Source organism: Medicago truncatula, chromosome 7 (assembly GCF_003473485.1).
Source record: "Medicago truncatula cultivar Jemalong A17 chromosome 7, MtrunA17r5.0-ANR, whole genome shotgun sequence".
Lineage (NCBI taxonomy): Eukaryota > Viridiplantae > Streptophyta > Magnoliopsida > Fabales > Fabaceae > Medicago > Medicago truncatula.
In genome coordinates, this window is record NC_053048.1 from 12,836,439 (window position 1) to 12,856,005 (window position 19,567).

General features: G+C 38.7%; 2 protein-coding genes and 1 long non-coding RNA gene across 3 annotated transcripts; 1 reads left to right on the plus strand and 2 right to left on the minus strand.

Moving 5' to 3' along the window:
* The first annotated feature begins 2,821 nt into the window (after window positions 1–2,821).
* LOC25497971 (uncharacterized) lies at window positions 2,822–7,518 on the plus strand. The gene is made up of 3 exons (XM_024770099.2): window positions 2,822–2,888; window positions 5,550–6,376; window positions 6,510–7,518. Exons 2-3 carry the CDS (start codon window positions 5,572–5,574, stop codon window positions 6,998–7,000), a joined length of 1,296 nt encoding a protein of 431 aa, XP_024625867.1. The 5' UTR covers window positions 2,822–2,888; window positions 5,550–5,571; the 3' UTR covers window positions 7,001–7,518.
* Window positions 7,519–8,391: 873 nt separating this feature from the next.
* LOC112416580 (uncharacterized) lies at window positions 8,392–12,559 on the minus strand. The gene is made up of 3 exons (XM_024770827.1): window positions 11,661–12,559; window positions 11,046–11,493; window positions 8,392–8,673 (listed from the first exon to the last, which is right to left on the minus strand). Exons 1-3 carry the CDS (start codon window positions 12,557–12,559, stop codon window positions 8,392–8,394), a joined length of 1,629 nt encoding a protein of 542 aa, XP_024626595.1.
* Window positions 12,560–16,666: 4,107 nt separating this feature from the next.
* Window positions 16,667–17,283, minus strand: LOC25497972 (uncharacterized). The gene is made up of 2 exons (XR_005643176.1): window positions 17,125–17,283; window positions 16,667–17,025 (listed from the first exon to the last, which is right to left on the minus strand). It is a non-coding gene; the product is annotated as an uncharacterized lncRNA (long non-coding RNA).
* Between the last annotated feature and the right edge of the window lie 2,284 nt (window positions 17,284–19,567).

Consider the following 19,567-nt stretch of genomic DNA (forward strand, 5'->3'; position numbering starts at 1 on the left):
AGAATAATAATATTTAGGCTCTGAGTCCACTAGGTTAATTAAAATTTACTTAGGAGAATTTTTTCTCATCTCTTAGCCTCTGAGTTTAATGTGTTATGCTTCTGAGTGACGTTTTAATTACCTTATGCTATTAAAATAAATTTAATTAACCTGGATAAAACTTAAGGGGAACTTAAAAACCTCACCTTCTGGACTATCATACTTAGGGAGAGCTTACAAACCTCAGCCCTAAAGTTAACTTGTTAATTAGATTAATAACAACTATGTATTAATACTTGTGTTTGTCATCATAAAAAAGGGGATATTGCTGGAACAAAATGAGTTTTAAACAATTCATCTAGAGTTTTGATGATTACAAGGTATTAAAAGATCAATTCGATATGCAAATATTTGTTCAAGAGTGCAGGACCATAGACAAATATTTATAATGTCTTAATCATGTATTGGTTCTGAAAGAACAAATGAAGAGAAATATAAGTTTCAAGAGAAGCTAAGTATCTAGATAGAAGCTGGAACAACCAGATTCTGAAGGGAAGCCAGAAGCTGGAACCGTGAAATTCTGAAGACAAGCTAGAAGCTGGACTACTCAGACTCTGGAAGCCAAACTCTGGATTATTGAAGAATAAAAGTGCAGAAGTCTCTGCAAATCCAAGTCATACATGCTCTGAAGTTTCAAAGAGTCAATGGATGACATTTTCAGTGAAGGACGACAATACAACCTTATCTCCAACATCACATGTGCAATTGTACGAAGCTACAACTGTGTCTCTTTAGAAAATAACAGTTAATTCCTTATCAAGGAAAGGTTTCAAATTCATTCCTTCATAAAACATTAACCAAATCAAGCAACAAATCAATGATGTTTGATCAAGATTATCTAACGACGCGTTGGCACTCTTTAACGTCTCTTTCAACCTCTATACAAGACTCTGCAATATTTTCATAGTGACATTACTCTGTAAAATTGAAATACGCATTCAACAATTAAATTTCTTATCAACCTTCACATCTTAGAAATTCATAAGTCTTAGAGTATGAATTGTGTTGTATTATGTGATCACCACTTATTATATATTAAGTGTTCAGTTCAAATAATATTTCTTTGAAATCTTTGTTTGTTAGAATTCTCTTGCTTGTGTGCATGAGCATTGGAAAGTATCTTGCTTGTGTGCTTGAGTATTTGTAATCTTGTGTCATTATACTGAAAAATCTCTTGTAGGTGACAAGAGGTCTAGACTACTTCGGGATTGTGGAAAGAACTAGGATAACTGTTTTGTGTCTTTCTCTTATCTCTCTTTATCTCTTTATATATGCTGCATTTAACTCTAAACATTGATTCAAATTGTGAACTCTATCAGAAGCTGAATCTAGGACTTTGTTAAAAAAAATAAAAAAAAATAAAAAACTAAGACAATTTAACCTGCCCCACCCCCCCTCCTGTGTTTTTCTCACCTTTAGGGAACATCAGGGTGCGCAGGGGCCGTGCGCCTGAGAGGCACGACCGTGCGTGTCTGTCGGTGACATCAATTGCAGCTCTACGCTGCAACTTTTGACTTGGTTTCTCCTTAGCTAGGGTTAGCCTCCTATTCTCTCTTCTTCTCTCTGATTCTAACGTGCAGCAACTACTGAGGTTTCTGACTTTCTATTCTTACATTTATACTAGAGAATTGCGCTATCCATCTATTATTATTTTTCTCTCCCCCACTTATCATAATTTTACTTCCCCTCCTCCCCCACTTACTTTATTACCTCTATTCTCACCTCCCACTTCTACAATTTATTATATTCTTGCTCTCCTCATTATTTTAATTCACATAAAATATTGTTCACGTATCTAAACACAAGTTAGTTACAACAGGTGAGCTGCTCAGTAAAACGTCCTAGGTGGAGTCTCAAGAGCACTTTACAAAGTAACTGGATAATACCATGTTTTTCACTCTCTGGGATCTGTCCCATCACATCTAAACTTCCCCCTTTTATAGTCCTCAAAGTGTTGGCTTAATGGGCCTTTCTCTGATCATTCTAGGCCCAATAAGTTGTGATCCAGAGCCTCCTATTGGTTGTCTGCTTAAAGTACGGCCGCGCGTGGACTAGGAAGCAACTCCTCCGTACTGGCCGCGTGAGGTTGAAACGCGATGACCGTCCGTACTGGACGTGGTATGAAGTTAAGATGAGATGAGCTGGCTGGCTTGATTTGAACTACCAACCCAGTGTTGACTGAGGGCATACTGAGCTGGCTGGCTTGACTTGAACAATCAATCCAGGGTTGACTGAAGACGTGCTGAGCTGGCTGGCTTGACTTGAACAATCAATCTAGTGTTGACTGAAGACGTGCTGAGCTGGCCCGCTTGAACTATCAAGTGGAAATGGTTTACCCATGCCAGTCCACAGTCCACCAAGCGTCAAGCCTGTTAAGGCATAGACGTTTGTTCTTTAACCCGATCGATCTGTACCAGTCCACAGCCCACCAAGCGTCAAGCTTGTTAAGGCGTAGACGTTTGTTCTTTAACCCGGTCGATCTGTACCAGTCCACAGTCCACCAAGCATCAAGCCTGTTAAGGCGTAGACGTTTGTTCTTTGCTCAAACGACTCATACTGACCCGTCGTCCATTAAATAACTAGTTCGTAACCGAGTTGTGAACACTGGTTTGATTCAAACTTATTTGTCCTTTATCATGTCTTGTCCCATCATTGTATCCATCTCATTAATACTTCCTTACCTTCATAATTGTTCAGCGGCCCCCACCACACCCTTTATTATTTTCCTCCCTATATATACTAACTTTTACTCCTCATTTTCACATCACTACATTTTCACCATTTCACTTTTACAGTTTTGCCTCTTTTTCCTGCTACCACAACTCCACCCCTTCTTCACTTCTTCACAGGTACTAGCATGTCTTTCTTTGCATATTTCTAATTGAACTCCTTTATGTACCCATACTTGTCCTTCTTTACTTTACTTCTTTAGGATAATGAAACAAGTTGTAACATGTAGTATATAGTAATAGACTAATAATAATTATTGTTGTGTAAGGTTTCAAATGTGATTGGTCGTACTCACACCAAATCCCCCTTCCTAGCTTTTTAGCTCATCCTTTTTTCTTCACCGATTTTAACCAGCATCATCCAAGATGTGTAGAGAGAGATGAGAGGGCCGAGCTGAGTAGGGAAGAAAAAGACGAGTAGGGAGGGAGACAGACGAGTAGAGGAGTCAAATAGAGAGGACGAGTAGAGAAGAGGGAGACGAGTAGAGGAGTGGTAATCATGAAGCTGGTGTAGCATATATGCAACTCTTTTTTACTTGTGATGATAGTAAGCAAGCACTAGCCATAATTTTTGAACAAAGACATGTGTTTATGATAACTTTGAATTCCTGCATGTGTATGTGGTTTCACTTGCTTTGTTCTACAACCATGTTTTTGAACAAAGGCATGCTCCTTTTGGTTGTTGGATATTTGTAATGGGAAGAAACATCATTTTTTTATTTATTTTATGAAGCTGCACTTCCACCTTCTAGACGGGTAGGAGAGTAGAAGGGTAGAGTAAGAAGACTTTATTTTTATCTGCTTAAAACCAATATATATTTGTGCATAAGAGATATTATTTTGTAGTTGTAATACACCAAGAGTGGGTCCCCCAATCCTTTATACTTCTCTTTTATGGTTGGGATGGAGAGAGAACAAGTGAAGAGAGTGGTAAAGTGGAGGGGTAGAGTAGGAGAGGAGAGAGGACGGGTAGAAGAGGGGAAGGTGGGGTAGGATAGAGAGAGTGGGGGACGTGTAGAGTGATAGGAGTGGGGTTAGTTATACCTTTTGTACTATCATTACTAATAATAATAATAGTAGTAGTAGTGAAAATGGGTGAGCGGAGAACTTGTATTGTACAGTTAACTTATGTTTCAAACGATATATCTCAAAGTACCAATCCCATGTGCCTTTTCAACTGACATTTTTGTACCAAGTTCTTGTCTCTTGTTGTAGAAAAGTCCCATGGATGGGATAGTGTAGAAAGAAAATGGACGGGTAGGGGGGACGGGTAGGAGAAAGGAGTGTGGGGACGGGTAGAGTGCAATGTTTGAACTAACTTATATATCTTTAGCCAGCTAGCTTATATATCTCAAAGTACACATCCCATGTGCTTTTCCAACTGCCATTTTTTGTACTAAGTTATATGTCTCTAGTGTGTAGAAAAGTCAAATGGATGGGATAAGGTAAAGAGAAGATTGATGGGTAGGGTAGATAATAGACTTTTACCCGCTCATGTCTTTAAAATATAAAATATAAAATATGCTTGTATTGTAGATAGGAATGTGTGCAAAGAAGGTTGTAAAGATTATTGAAAGGAAAGTATTGTGGTGGATAGGGCTGGACAAAATATTGCAATCCGGCCCAAACCGACCGACCCAATAAGCCCGTAGCGTGTCGGTTCGGGTTGAACGGGTAACTCGGGTAAATCGGTCCATTAACAACGGTTTTCTGTGGACTGTAGTGGTCGGTTTCGGGTTGGCTGGAATGACCCAGCGAAAACCACACCCGACCGCCCAACATAGACATTATTATCATTAATTAATTTAATAAGTGCAACATCAATATACGTGAGACCTTACATGCTTACCTAGACAAGACTTCCTACCTACTCTCTCTTTAACTAATAAAATATTCTCTCAACAACAAGAATAATATAGTAATTAATATATTTATTGGTATTAAATTTACAGTTGTAGACAACTAGGAATATTTCTCTAAAAAATTACTTTCCTATTCCAATCCAATCAATCTACGTTTTTTGATTTCTCTCTCCCTCTTCATCACTTTGTCTAGATCCCTCATTGTGCAACTTTCCCTCATCATCTCTTCATCCTTGATAAGTCTAGAAATAACAATCCCTTCCACCCCTTTGATCATGTGAATAATTTTACAGCTGAGTTTTAAGATGATTCTGCAACTACTAATCATCAATTTTCTTTTTCTTTATTATTCTCCTTGATTTCTCTGTTACAAATCATTTTAATCGTTTGCAATATTTCTAGAAGTTTTGAGTTTGTCTGAATTTCTTCTCGTAAAATACCGACGAAACCCACCCGTTCACCGCTTAATCCGACTTAACCGAAACCGAGTAAACCGATAGAGAATTTGGGCGGAAATGGATCTATGATTTCAAACCGTAGGTTTGGTCGGATTGAGGTTTTGGAACCGATTTCCGACCGAAACCGACCGATGTCCACCCCTAGTGGTGGATGTGTAAGTTCCACGTAATGTGTAAATAGCTCCTAAAGTTGAATCATTTGTCCACACATAGTAAAAGCAAGAGACACTCTAATTAGAGTGTCTAAAGTTGAATCATTTCTAAACTTTTATCGTATTAGCTTCGATAACTTTATAAAAAATTTATCTCCAAGCTAGCAGGTTGTAGTGACGGCGTGAAAGGGTGGGTAGGCTAGAGATAATAGTGAGGGTGGATTGATCGCCCCATTTTTTTTTTTTGCTCACTTAATGATATAAGTATGTCATGTTCACACAATAATAGTATGTATTTATTTGTGCCAGGAACTAGTGCATTCAATCTTCCATGAGTGATCAATCCGCATCTAGCTCCTCTGACCCTCCCTCCATTTCTGACACATCCTCCGCAGCCGTATCGAAAGAAAGTGATTCTGATGCGGTGCCCGAGGAAATTTGTCACTCCTCCATTTATGTCGACTATAACAACACCTTTAAACTTTATACTTGTCTAGTGAATCCCTCACGAAAAGATTTCTTTGACATCTTCCCTTGCGAAAACGGAGAGTTTGTGTATCATTCTCCACGTAACCCAAAGACAGAATATTATACCTATGTATATGACTGCTTCTTTAAAAAATTGGGTGTTCGGCTACCCTTCACTGATTTTCAATGTGAGATCCTCCGAATCCTTAATGTAGCTCCTACCCAACTTCATCCAGGGGCATGGTCTTTCGTGCGCTCTTTTGAAGTCATTTGCCGTGGAATCGGTTTTTCACCATCTGCCTATGCATTCTTTAACTTCTTCCTAGCTAAGCTAAGTAGCAACTCTTGGGTGTACATGAGTAACTTTTCTGGTCGCCCCCTTGTCCGACCCTATCATGCATCATGGAAAGGAACACATAGTTTTAAAGAGAAATTCTTCCGTGTCCGTCCCGGGCCCAACTTTTCTCGATTGTTTCACGACGAGTCTGGAGATCCTCTATTTCCTTTTTACTGGACGAAGAATCCTCGCTCTAAAATTAGACTTCGCACCCTACCAAAATCAGATGCCGACGACCAGTTGATCTCACTGTTACGTCAGGCTACACCTGTCCATGCCTCAGAAGTGCTTGGAAATGAGCGCGATTGCGCGAAACTAGCCTCTTTGTTGAGTAATTATTCTTCCCCTGCCGTTTTAATTCTCTTTTTCGCCTTTAATATATGTATAAGAATTGTTTGCTTCTCCTTCTCAATTGTGGCCATGATTAAACTAACACTTTTACATTTTCTTCTTTCTTTTTGCAGGATCAGCCGGGATGGCACCACTCACTAAGGAAGAGCGTCGTGCTGCTCGGGCTCAACAAGTTGTGGTGCAGGGAATTGCTCACTCCAGCCCTAGACCAGACGAGCACATTGGAGGCTCTACTGCTCACCCAAAAGACCCACCTTTAAGGACAAACTCCAAAAATAGTCGCCCCAATTTTTCTATGGTGGTGATCCCTGAAGTCGTTGAGGAACATGTTGAGCTAGAGGCTTCGGAGCCTCCTCCTTACGTAGGTTCATCTGGAACTCGACGATCTGAGCTAGCGACTTTCAAGTCTGGAGCCGATGACCCCTCATTGTGGGATGTTGAATTTCCCTTTAGCCACACTTTGAACGAGGTATCCAACCAAAGAGACAAAGCAAAGATGAAGAAGCTTGGAATCAACGAGTCTCTGAAAGCCATGAGGGCATACTCTCTTTGGACGAGTGCATTGGCTAACTCCACCGAGAGACTTTGTCTAGACCAGCGCTAGGAGTACCTCGACATTTTACAATCTTTGAAGGCTAAGATCACTCCACTTGAGGAACGGTGCGCGGAATTGGAGAATTCGTTTAACCGTGTTAATAGCAAGTTGGCGAAGGCCGAGTCGGATTTTCAACTCTCTAGCGAGAAGTATCAAGCTCTAGAGAAAGCCAAAACTAAAATTCAGTCCCTTATGGTCGCCGCCCAGGAAGAGCAAGACAAGGCGCAAGCTAGGCTCTCTGAATTGACAAGTCAGGGGGTAGTTGATTATGACAACGGCTTTCACGATGCTCTTGGACAAGTTCAGGAGAAGTTTCCGAGCCTAGATCTTGACGGGATCAATCCAGACTAGCGGAGACGTTGTGGGGGTCTCGGGAAGGCTGGCGTTTATAGTGTTGTATTTGGACTTATATTATTTTATTTTCTTGTAAGGTCGACCCGACCATTGCATTAGGTCACTTTTGGGCCAACCTATGTTGTACTATTTTACTTTCGACTTACTATGGTACCTCTCCTTATTGTTTTGCACTTCCGCATGCTCTCTTTTACTACGCATTTTTCCTACCATGTATATTCATCCAAGGTCGGGTCTTCACCGATACTCGCTTAGGTCTTGAAGGTGTAGCTCTACTCGGCTACCCTTTTTTTGTCATCCAGGAAAGTCTCTAATGGATCAATTCCTATAACGTAGATTTGCCTAAGGGTCGGGTCTATACCAATACTCGCTTAGGTCTTGAAGGTGTAGCTCTACTCGGCTACCCTTATTAAGACGTCAAGGAAAGTCTCTAACGGATCAATCCCTATAACGTAGATTTGCCTAAGGGTCGGGTCTATACCGATACTCGCTTAGGTCTTGAAGGTGTAGCTCTACTCGGCTACCCTTATTAAGACGTCAAGGAAAGTCTCTAACGGATCAATCCCTATAACGTAGATTTGCCTAAGGGTCGGGTACGTACCGATACTCGCTTAGGTCTTGAAGGTGTAGCTCTACTCGGCTATCCTTATTAAGACGTCAAGGAAAGTCTCTAACGGATCAATCACTATAACGTAGATTTGCCTAAGGGTCGGGTCTATACCGATACTCGCTTAGGTCTTGAAGGTGTAGCTCTACTCGGCTACCCTTATTAAGACGTCAAGGAAAGTCTCTAACGGATCAATCCCTATAACGTAGATTTAATGTATCCTGTAGGAAGATGGCCTTGATTTAATATTATATAAAATGGTAGAAGAACATTACAAATATCCAACAACTATTGGCATAATGCCTTCATTAGAGTCCTACTTCTAACATATTAAACGACTATTGGCATAATGCCTTCATTAGAGCTCTGCTCTTGACATACTAGGCTAAGCATAATAAAATAAACACAAGCTTTGGCCATTTCCCTAGATTTGCTCTCCTTAGCTGAAGTAATAACGAAGGTTCGCTGCATTCCAAGTGCGAGGCACCTTTTTGCCATCCAAACGCTCCAAACGGTAAGCTCCTTTTCCCACCTCGTCTTTCACTCTAAGAGGTCCTTCCCAGCGTGCGTGCAACTTCCCTAGTTGCTCTACTCCAGGCCTTTTCCTCAGCACTAAGTCCCCTTGCTTAAGACTTCTCCTTCTTACCTTTGTGTCATACCTCTGTGCTGCTCTTCTCTTACAAGCTTCCTCCTTCACCTGAGCTCGTGCTCGAACTTCTTCCTGGAAATCCAAGTTGTTTAGTAGTGTTGCGCCATTTTTCGGAGGTCAAGGCCATTTGATTGACTTTTGACTCACTATTTATCTCACGACTGAACAAATTTTTTTTTAAGGGGAAAAAGTTCCAAACCACCCATTTTGAAGAGATTTAGGGTTCGGGGGTTGGTTATATTTAAGGAAGGTATTAGCACCCTAAATATTCGTAGTACTCTACGAGAACCTCTTGATTTTATTTAACTTTTTGTGCTTAAACTTGCTTGCTTTTAAAAAGATGAAAATAGAATTGAATGATGAGTTGAAAAGGAAAAGAAAATTGATTCTAATTGAAGAGAAAAAGGAAAATTGTTTTTTGGTTGATAATTGAAAAGAGAAAAAAGAAAATTGTTTTTTAATTGATTTGGAAGGACAAGGTCCTCTGCCAACGTACCCGTGAGGGATCAAAACCTCGTAGTTCGGGGTAGAAATTGACGTTTGATTGGTTGAGTGTTTTTTATCAGATTGTGAAAAAAGGTTTTGAATGATGAGTTGAAAAGGAAAAGAAAATTGATTCTAATTGAAGAGAAAAAGGAAAATTGTTTTTTGGTTGATAATTGAAAAGAGAAAAAAGAAAATTGTTTTTTAATTGATTTGGAAGGACAAGGTCCTCTGCCAACGTACCCGTGAGGGATCAAAACCTCGTAGTTCGGGGTAGAAATTGACGTTTGATTGGTTGAGTGTTTTTTATCAGATTGTGAAAAAAGGTTTTGAAATAAAAAAGCCAAGTGGCAAATGAGAATTGATTTGTGTTTTTTAGATTGAATGAAATTGACTTGAAGTTGAATTAGAATTGATTTGAAATTTGATTAAGAAAGAAAATAAAAAGAACGATCACTTGATTTGAGAATCAAGGTTTGTTATGAAAATATTTTTGTGATTTTTGATATTTGAATGTTTTTGTTGTTTTTGAATAGTAAATGAAAATTAAACTAACAGAGCAATGAAAATAAAAGCATGGGACCAGAGTACTCTGGAGAATAAAAATATAATATTAACAGTTAACTTAGGACCAGAACACTCTGGATCAATTTAATTAACAAGGACCATATTGTTCTGGAGAATAATTAAATTAAACAAGAATATAATATTAACAATTAATTAAGGACCAGAGCACTCTGGATTGATATGTGTACTTTAATGTAAGATAAAATAGAAAATGCAAGAGAAAATTAAAATGCATGAAAAAAGGAAATAAAATTAGATGCTAGGGGTGCAGGAAGTAAACAGGGGGGTGCAGGAATAAAATAAAAGAGATTTGAGCTTGGGCCTTAAAAAACGTATGGGCCTGGATTAAACCGGTTCAGACCGGTTTAAAGGTTGAACCGGCTCAATCCCTTTATAAATAGCCAGCTCCGATTTTTTATATTCATTTTTATTTCTCTTTCTCTCTCTTCTCTTATTTCTAGAGAGAGGAGCTCTGCCTTCTCTCTAGAATATCTTCATCTTGTCCGACGAGAAGAGAATACCGGAGATGGTTCCGGCGCGGTGGCCGGCGAGTTTTCGCGGCGGCGCCACCGCGCCGGAGTTAAAAACTCCTCCTTTTTTGATTTTTTTTTTTAACCAAAAGATTACCCTTTTCTTTCTCCTTTCTTTTTTGAAAACGTTTTTTGAAATGAGGTTTAACGGACCCTAGATCTACAAAAAGGGTTACTACCTTTTTGTTCGGTTTTGTACGGATTTGATTTGGTTGTGATATGGGTTTGTGGTGGTTTGGGTTGATTTGAGTATGATTTGGTTTAATGGAACTGTTTGTTGAAAAATGGTTTTGTGAGTGTGAAACAGTTTGTGATGTGTGGTTCTTTGTTTGTTTATGGATCGGTGAAGGTTTGAAATGAGTTGGGTTTCTTTCTGTGATTGGTTTTGGATATTGTGATTGCAGGTTTTGCAATTGAAATGCTGTGTTGAAAAAATTCCCCCCCCCCCCCCCCCCCCCACCCCCCGGCGTGTGGTGCTGCTATGGTTATATAGCAGTGGGTGTTTGAGCAAAAATTTGGCTTGAGAGTAATTTGTGACCACTTGCACCAATTATTGGACAAAAATAATAATAAAAAAAAGGGATAATAAATAATGATAATAATAATGAAAAAGGATAAAAATAAAAATAATGCTAATAATAAAAAAAAACAGCAATAAACACAAAAATGAAAAGATGGAGTTTAAAGAAAAAAAAATAAAGAGAGAAGAGGGCCCGACTCGGAACCAATTATGAGGTATTTTAAAATACCTCCCTGCCGAATTTTTCACTGAAAAGGTTGAAACCGGTCGGAGTTAAAAAAACTCGTGTCAGTGGTGTCTTGGGTCAAAAATTGGGGTATGACAAGTAGGTTACTATTGTTCACTTCTTCCTGCGCAAAAAGGACTCTTGCGCTTGGCTCCATGACTTCAATTGGAATCATAGCATCTGATCCATACACCATCCTAAAGGGAGTTTCCTGTGTGGATGAGTGTGGGGTGGTGTGATATGACCACATGACCATTGGTAACTCCTCCACCCATAGTCCTTTAGCTGCCTCCAATCTCTTCTTTAAACCTTGCAAAATTACCTTGTTTGCTGACTCAGCTTGACCATTCGACTGTGGGTGCTCGACCGAGGTAAAATTAAGTTGTATCCCCCATTCCTTGCAAAAATTTGCCACAGACGAGCTAGCGAATTGAGTTCCATTGTCAGTAACCAAAACTGCGGGGAGACCAAACCTGCAAATAATCTTCTTCCAATAAAACTTCCTGATCCTATCTGCCATAATAGTGGCCACTGGCTCCACCTCAACCACTTCGTGAAGTAGTCCACTGCCACAATCAAAAACTTAACTTGACCTTGCGCTAGAGGGAACGGACCCAGGATATCCACTCCCCACTTGAAAAAAGGCCAAGGCGAAATCACCGAACTTAGGTGTTCGGGAGGAGCCTGATGGAGGTTAGAAAATCGCTGACACTTGTCACACTTCTTGACATACTTGGAGCAATCTTCTTTCATGGTCGGCCAGTAATATCCTGCTCTAAGTACTTTTGCTGCTAAGGCCATTCCCCCAATGTGAGTTCCACATACTCCTTCATGGACCTCAGCTATTACATACTCGGGCTGCTGGGGAGCTAAGCACTTCAAGAGTGGGCTAGAGAAACCCCTTTTGAAGAGTTGATCTGCAATAACAACAAACTTAACCGCCCTCTTCTTTACTTTAGATGCCTGTTCCACCTCCCTTGGAAGCATATCATCCTTTAGATAACGAATGATATCTCCCATCCATGACTCGAAATCTTCTGTAAGGAAAAGCGATTCCCCATGCTCAATACTTGGTTGTTTCAAAGTCTCCTGAATTACTGATCTGTTATTTCCTGGTCGCTTAGTGCTGGCCAACTTAGCCAACAAGTCTGTCCTACCGTTCTGCTCTCTAGGCACATGTGATAATTTGAAACTTACGAACTTTTGAGTTAAGTGCATGACTCTCTCGAGATACATCAACAGTTGAGGGTCTTTTGTTTGGAAGTTTCCTGTGACCTGCCCAAAGACTAGCTGGGAGTCACTCTTTGCCTCCAGCTCCTTAACTCCTACTTCGAGAGCTAAACGCATTCCGGCCAACAAAGCTTCATACTCAGCTTGGTTCTTGCTTGCTTTGAACTCAAACCTCAAAGACTGCTCTATTAACACTCCATCTGGTCCTTCCAACATCACTCCCGCCCCGCTTCCTTTAAGGTTGGATGAACCATCAACCGACAATACCCATTTAGTCGCTTCCATGTTTCCCTTTTCTGCAGTCATTTCTACGAGGAAATCTGCCAGAACTTGTGCTTTTATCGCTCCCCTAGGTTCGAAATCAATGTCAAACTCGAACAATTCTACCGACCATGCCACCATCCTTCCTGCTAGGTCCGGCTTTTGCAGTACTTGCCGAATTGGTTGATCAGTTCTAACTATTATAGTATGACTTTGAAAATATGGTCTCAACTTCCTGGCTGATGATATTAGAGCTAATGCCACCTTTTCAATCTTCTGATATCATACCTCCGCTCCATGTAACACCTTGCTCGTAAAGTATACTGGTTTTTGCTCCTTTCCTTCTTCTTGAACTAACACTGAGCTGCAGGCACACTCAGATACTGCCAAGTAGAGTATCAGGGGAGCGCCTAGCTTATGTTTCACCAGGATAGGTGGGGTTGTCAAAAATTCCTTTAGCTTTTGAAAAGCTCCCTCGCACTCTTCTGACCAGCAAAATTTTTCATTTTTTCGCAGCAATTGGAAAAAAGGTAGGTTTTTGTCAGCCGAGCATGATAAGAACCTCGTGAGTGAAGCAATCCTCCCTGTCAATTTTTGTACCTCCTTCGCATTAGTTGGACTCCTCATATCCATGATGGCCTTGCACTTTTCTGGATTGACCTCTATTCCCCTCCTGGTTAGCATGAAGCCTAAAAACTTTTCTGCTTGTACTCCAAACGAACATTTCTCCGGGTTCAACTTGATATCGTGCTTCCTAAGCAAGTCGAATACCTTATTGAGGTTGTCTTGATGATCCTCTTCTTTTGTCGATTTCACCACCATGTCATCTACATACACCTCGATCGTCTTGCCTATCTCACTCTTGAAGACTTTATCCACCAATCTTTGAAAAGTTGCTCCAGCATTCCTCAACCCAAATGGCATACCCTTGTAACAATAGTTAGCCTTTTCTGTCATAAAAGCTGTTTTTTCTTCATCCTCTTGGTGCATTCGAATTTGGTGGTAGCCCGAATAAGCATCCATGAAGCTGAGAAGGTCATACCCTGAGGCATTATCCACCAGTTGATCTATGCTCGGCAGTGGGTAAGCATCCTTGGGACACACCTTATTTAGATTAGTGTAGTCCGTGCACATTCTACATTTTCCTGAGGGCTTCTTTACCATCACTACGTTGGCCAACCAGGTCGGGTACTTTACCTGATCATGACCTCCTTGAGTATTTGAGCTTTTCTTTTGTTCAGAGGAGTGAAATTTTCTTACCATGGGTTTCTTCTCGCAGGGACTTCAGGCTCTGGTCGGCCTCCTAGATCTAGCCGGGCACCTCTTGAGAACCCTTTTCCTCCTAGCCTTTTCATCACTCCTTCCCAACGATCCTCGTTAGCTCGGTCTATGTTTCGTGTCTCCCTAGATCCCTTCTCTCGTGTCATCTCCTCGGCTTCGACGTGCTTCTCCACCCTCATCCGAATCTCATTCATGGAATGCGCCTTTCGCAAAGTTAAAGCTTCACTAAAGGCTCCTGAGTTCAGACCCTTCTCAAATGCCATAACAAAAATATCTTCATTGGGCTCCGTCACCATGAGAGTGGCACTGTTGAACCGAGCTAGATAGCTCTTCAAGGATTCTGTGGGACGCTGGCGGATATCGAACAAATCTGCTAATAGGAAAGGCTTCTCAGTGTTTGGTGCGAATTGGGCAACGAAACGGGTTGCTAGGTCTTCAAAGCTTGTGATTGATCTGTCAGGCAGCCCCGCAATCCACTTATGTGCTACACCCTTCAAGGTCCCAGCAAAGATTTTGCAGCTCAACGCATCATCAGCTCCGCTAATGAACATCTGTGTTTGGAAAGTCAAAACATGACCATGCGGGTCACTAGTCCCGTCGTACGAATCAATGGTGGGTTCCCGAAAATGACGAGGGATTTCCACTCCTTGTATTTCCGCTGAGAATGGTTGGAATACCTTAGGCATCAGTCTGGTGGTTTCAGCTCCAGTGACATTGTTTCTTAAGAGTTCAAGCTGCTCCCTCAATTCCCTTTCTCTGGCCTCCATCTGATGTCTGAGCTCACGCTCTCGATCTTCCAGTTGTTGTTTTAGCTCGACCTCTCGAGCCTGTGCTTCAGCTTGTAAACGTTGATGTTCGTCATTTTGTTTTTGTTGTTCAACATTCTGCTCTTGAAGCTCACGCACTGCCTCGAGCAGTTGAGCTAGCTGGGGGTTGGCGTCGTCTTCCATTTCGGATCCGGACGAGGTCCGGGGTGGTCTGCGTACCATGGTGATAGGTTTGTTGAAAATGGAGCTAGGTCGTTGGAAAGTTTCACCGTAGCCCCACGGTGGGCGCCAATGTTCACGTATGTAAACACAAGTTAATTACAACAGGTGAGCTGCTCAGTAAAACGTCCTAGGTGAAGTCTCAATAGCACTTTACAAAGTAACTGGATAATACCATGTTTTTCACTCTCTGGGATCTGTCCCATCACATCTAAACTTCCCCCTTTTATAGTCCTCAAAGTGTTGGCTTAATGGGCCTTTCTCTGATCATTCTAGGCCCAATAAGTTGTGATCCAGAGCCTCCTATTGGTTGTCTGCTTTGAGTATGGCCGCGCGTGGACTAGGAAGCAACTCCTCCGTACTGGCCGCGTGAGGTTGAAACGCGATGACCGTCCGTACTGGACACGTGGTATGAAGTTAAGATGAGATGAGCTGGCTGGCTTGATTTGAACTACCAACCCAGTGTTGACTGAGGGCATACTGAGCTGGCTGGCTTGACTTGAACAATCAATCCAGTGTTGACTGAAGACGTGCTGAGCTGGCTGGCTTGACTTGAACAATCAATCCAGTGTTGACTGAAGACGTGCTGAGCTGGCCCGCTTGAACTATCAAGTGGAAATGGTTTACCCATGCCAGTCCACAGTCCACCAAGCGTCAAGCCTGTTAAGGCGTAGACGTTTGTTCTTTAACCCGATCGATCTGTACCAGTCCAAATATCAATAGTTACCAAACATCCTTTTTTTTATTCTCAATATCGTCATATTATTTCCAAGTAAAATGTCTCGTCATCACAATCATAAATCAAGACACAATTTATTTAACTCTATTAAATTTATTAAATAAAATTTGGGGTGTAAAAAATTACATCAAAAACACACTAAGAATTGCTTGCTTTGGGAAAACTATAATTACATGACTCAGTATGAAAATATTACAAAATATCCCTTAAATCATAGGCAATTGTTCTAAAAAACCTCTAGTTTGGGTCAAATCATAACTAAAATGACTAAAAAATATGTTGAAAATAATGTAAGATGACCTGTCATCACACGGTTTGTGTCAAACGAAGGTGATAAGCCTTACACCACAAGAATATCATTGCAAAAAATATTGAAACAATGGAAAACTAATGGACAATGGAAGATGTTTTCTCTCGTTAAGGGGTACTATGGATTCTAAGTTGCTTCATTGGAGGATTAACAGATGGTTTGGGCATGATGATCAATTAATTTGAAACCTAGGGTTCTTCATATATTTGAGTGAACTAAGGGTTTCAATGCTTCCACGCAACGTCAGACAAACACTCAAGTATGAATAAGTTTAATGATTGTTTTACAAAAAAACATGTGTTTGGCCATTATGCATGTGTGTTGATGAATATGGACCTTTCTTGTAATATTTTTCATTAGATATTGGTGAAGAGGGAAGCTTTTGAATTTTCAGTAAAGTAATATTTTTCATTAGATATTGGTAGAGGGAAGCTTTTGCATTTCCAGTAAAAGTAGTTTACGAGTGGCTACTTGACTTATTTATGCTCTAAAGTCATTCGTAACACAACACCTAGTTGGCAAATGGAGAAAAGAGTGTTAGGAAAGAAGCAGAAAAGTTACAAATTGAATGTCCATCTCTAATATAACTCAGGGCTCTGAGAGATAACTTGGAACAATAATCCCCAACATTTCAACTCATGAAGGCACACACAAACAAAGAGATCGTAACTGACGAAGCAAAGAGAACACATCCTAAAACGATTCAACCTTTGGAATGCTAAGAAAACATCCACAAGAGAATTGGAGTGACCCAAAAGTAGGACATTTCTCGAATTATAACACAAATGGGTTCAGCCCCTACCAGCTCATGGGTTCTTAAAGTACTTCACATTTTCAGGCTTGATGATTGGGGCGTTCTTGAATAGACTAGGGGATCGACCCATATCCTAGCTACTCTTAAAGGATAAAAGGCTACTCAAATGTCTTTAAAATTAAAAGCGAACAAAACATTCAAAATATTATTATTTATTGTCTTATTTCATTTCATTACCATCATCTTAGATTAGAATTCCATAAATACATGGTTCTTGAAATTAGAAAAAAGAAAAAATTAAACTATTGGAGTGCCAACACAATAACAAAATAACATCTCATGGAAAATTCAAGAAGGAATATAATTTGTGTATGCTCTTAGGTATGGCAAACATACATGCTCATGTATGCACATAATCTCTTTTGGAGAACTCTCGTATACATTTACATATGGATTTGTACATACACTTCGGTTTGGTAGGAGGATGACACAAGCTTTTTGGACAATTTGAGTCTCTAAAGCATCTAGTAAAACTAGCTGTAAGGAAAAATGAGAATAAAATAGTGTAACAATAATAAGATAAAATATTATGTATGAAGTAAGAAACTAAATTTTAAAAGGGTAAAAAGGGTTTACCTTCAACGTTCGTTGCAACAAGAAATAGAAAAATAAAGATATTTATAATACAAACAAACTTGACAATTTCAACCATATTTACCATCCCTCAAAAAAAAACCTTATTTATCTTTTTTGCATGTAAGCAATAGTTTTATCACTCTTATGATTTATAAATCTCAACCTCTCCTTTCATCAATTAAATATTTTTTTGTTCTTACAAATTTTTAATAGCCATTCTAAAATATTGATCATTATTAAACGTCTTTAAATATATTAAAGGCCTTGATTTTTAATTTTATTATGCATGGTAGAGGTCACATAAAAACTTATCAATCATAAGATTTTTTTGTAACCTTTCACGGTAGGAAAGGAAAAATCACACAAAATGAATAATATTTTCGGACAACATACTTAGACCATCCACAATGCAGCACTCTATTTGGGTACTTAAACGGGTCTCATTTGTACACGTCATTCGTTTTATAATTAATACTTAATAAGCACTCAATCTCTCCAACCCAGCACCTCAAAATAATTATTAATTGGGTCCCTGCAATAACTCCATATCATTAAATTTTAACAATAATTTATATATTCATTCATAATTATATAATTTTAAAATGATTAATTAATTTAATTATAAATTATAAAAAGAGTTAAAACTTGAAAAATAAATATAAAATAAATGATGGTAAATTATTTGTTGTTTTGTTTAAATCCAATCACTATATGTTTGTTTTGTATTTTTTTTCCATTCAGATGGGTAAATTATTTGTTTTTTTAAACAAAGTTTTTGTTGAAAATTTAATGTTGATTGATTAAATATTACTCTTGCAACTAATATATAATTTACTTTTTAATATTAAAATAATAGTAGTACAACAATTGAATAGAGAAAAAAATTGAATATGAGAGAGAGGTTGACTATAAAAGCACCCATCTTTATAAGCACCATATTAATTAGTATCACAGTGGGAGTGCTTATTTATCATGGTGTTAACTAGGGGAAGGACTAAAACGGTCTTATGTATTAATCGCGTAAGTATTGAATCAAAGTTATCTATCAAATTCAAATGTAGTGCATTAGGTGTGATTGATGTATTCTTATATCAAATTTAACTAATGATTGTTGTGCATTAGATGTGATTGTTTCGTGTGACCCATCGGCTATAGATATTGCATATGTTGGATTTGAAGTTCAAAAATTGTTCCTCTAAGAGAGTATGCAAATTTCGTCTGGCAAAAAACAAAATGAGTACGAAAATTTTGTAATTGGTAATAATGTATGTTTGGATTAACAAAATAAATATACAAAATTGTGCAAATTTCAGAGAGAGATTGAACATAAGAGCCATACCGTGAAATTATGGGAAAGTGTGATTGAGCTAATACTAAAAAAAAGACTCAAATTATTTATAATCAATTTGATTTTAATATTTGTAAGGATTACAAACATATTTATTTTATATTCAAACTTGTCATCTACTAATGATTTTTTGTGAGACACAACTATATTCTCATTAAAATGGCATTCACGTATCCCCTTGAGCTTAACTCAGTTGATAGGGATATTGCATATTATATGCAGGGGTTGGGATTCGAACTCCGGACACCCCGCTTCTCCACAATTAAATTGTGTGAGCTCTAACCACTAGACTACTTGACCAAAAAAAAAAATGACAATCACGTTATAAGGACAAAAGTGGACTTTATGCACCATTATCATCAAGAAATTTATTACGATAAATGTCTCACAAATAAAGAAAGAAAAGATCATAATATGACTTGTTTTTGAAGAATATACATTTATGGGCCTTAAGATGTCTATTAAAATTAAAATGACATTAAAATTGAGAGATTTTCAATAAAATTGCTCATAAACAACTTTAAATTAAAAAACTATGTAACAGAAATGCGCTTCCATGACATTAAAACACATATACTACCTTCATCCTTAATTATAGGGCACTTTTGAAAAAATAACAGGAATTAAGATAGTGGATATTTATATTAAATATGTTTGTAATTACTAATGTTTTTACAAATTTATCCTTCGTCCCTAATTATTGCTGATTGAAGAAAAAGATGAATAATAAATAAGGGCATGTATGTAAAGAAATAATTAATGTAGTTGGAAATAGTAAAGGGATCTTATAAAAAGGGATCAAAAAAATTCTCAAAAGGGTCTTATAATAAGGGACGGAGGTAGTATTATGTAAAGTAGCATCAATGAGAATAAATGACATTCAAATGCATACAATTTGGGATATGAAAGTTCATAATTGATATTAAAAGACATAAACATGTAAGACGAATAGATTTCAATGACATTAAAATTGAGAGGTTTACAATAAAGATGCTCGTAAATGACTTTAAATTGAAAAAACTCTAACGTTAATGCGTTTCAATGACATTAAAAGACATATATTCATTAAAGGAGCATCAATGAGAATAAATGACA

Coding starts and splice junctions, on each gene's coding strand:
- LOC25497971 (XM_024770099.2), top strand. CDS start 5,572: ATGAGTGATCAATCCGCATCTAGCTCCTCTGACCCTCCCTCCATTTCT. Junction 6,377..6,509: donor GAAACTAGCCTCTTTGTTGA/GTAATTATTCTT, acceptor TTCTTTTTGCAG/GATCAGCCGGGATGGCACCA.
- LOC112416580 (XM_024770827.1), bottom strand. CDS start 12,559: ATGGTGGCATGGTCGGTAGAATTGTTCGAGTTTGACATTGATTTCGAA. Junction 11,494..11,660: donor ATGAAAGAAGATTGCTCCAA/GTATGTCAAGAA, acceptor TGATTGTGGCAG/TGGACTACTTCACGAAGTGG. Junction 8,674..11,045: donor TCCTTTTTGCGCAGGAAGAA/GTGAACAATAGT, acceptor TTGGATTTCCAG/GAAGAAGTTCGAGCACGAGC.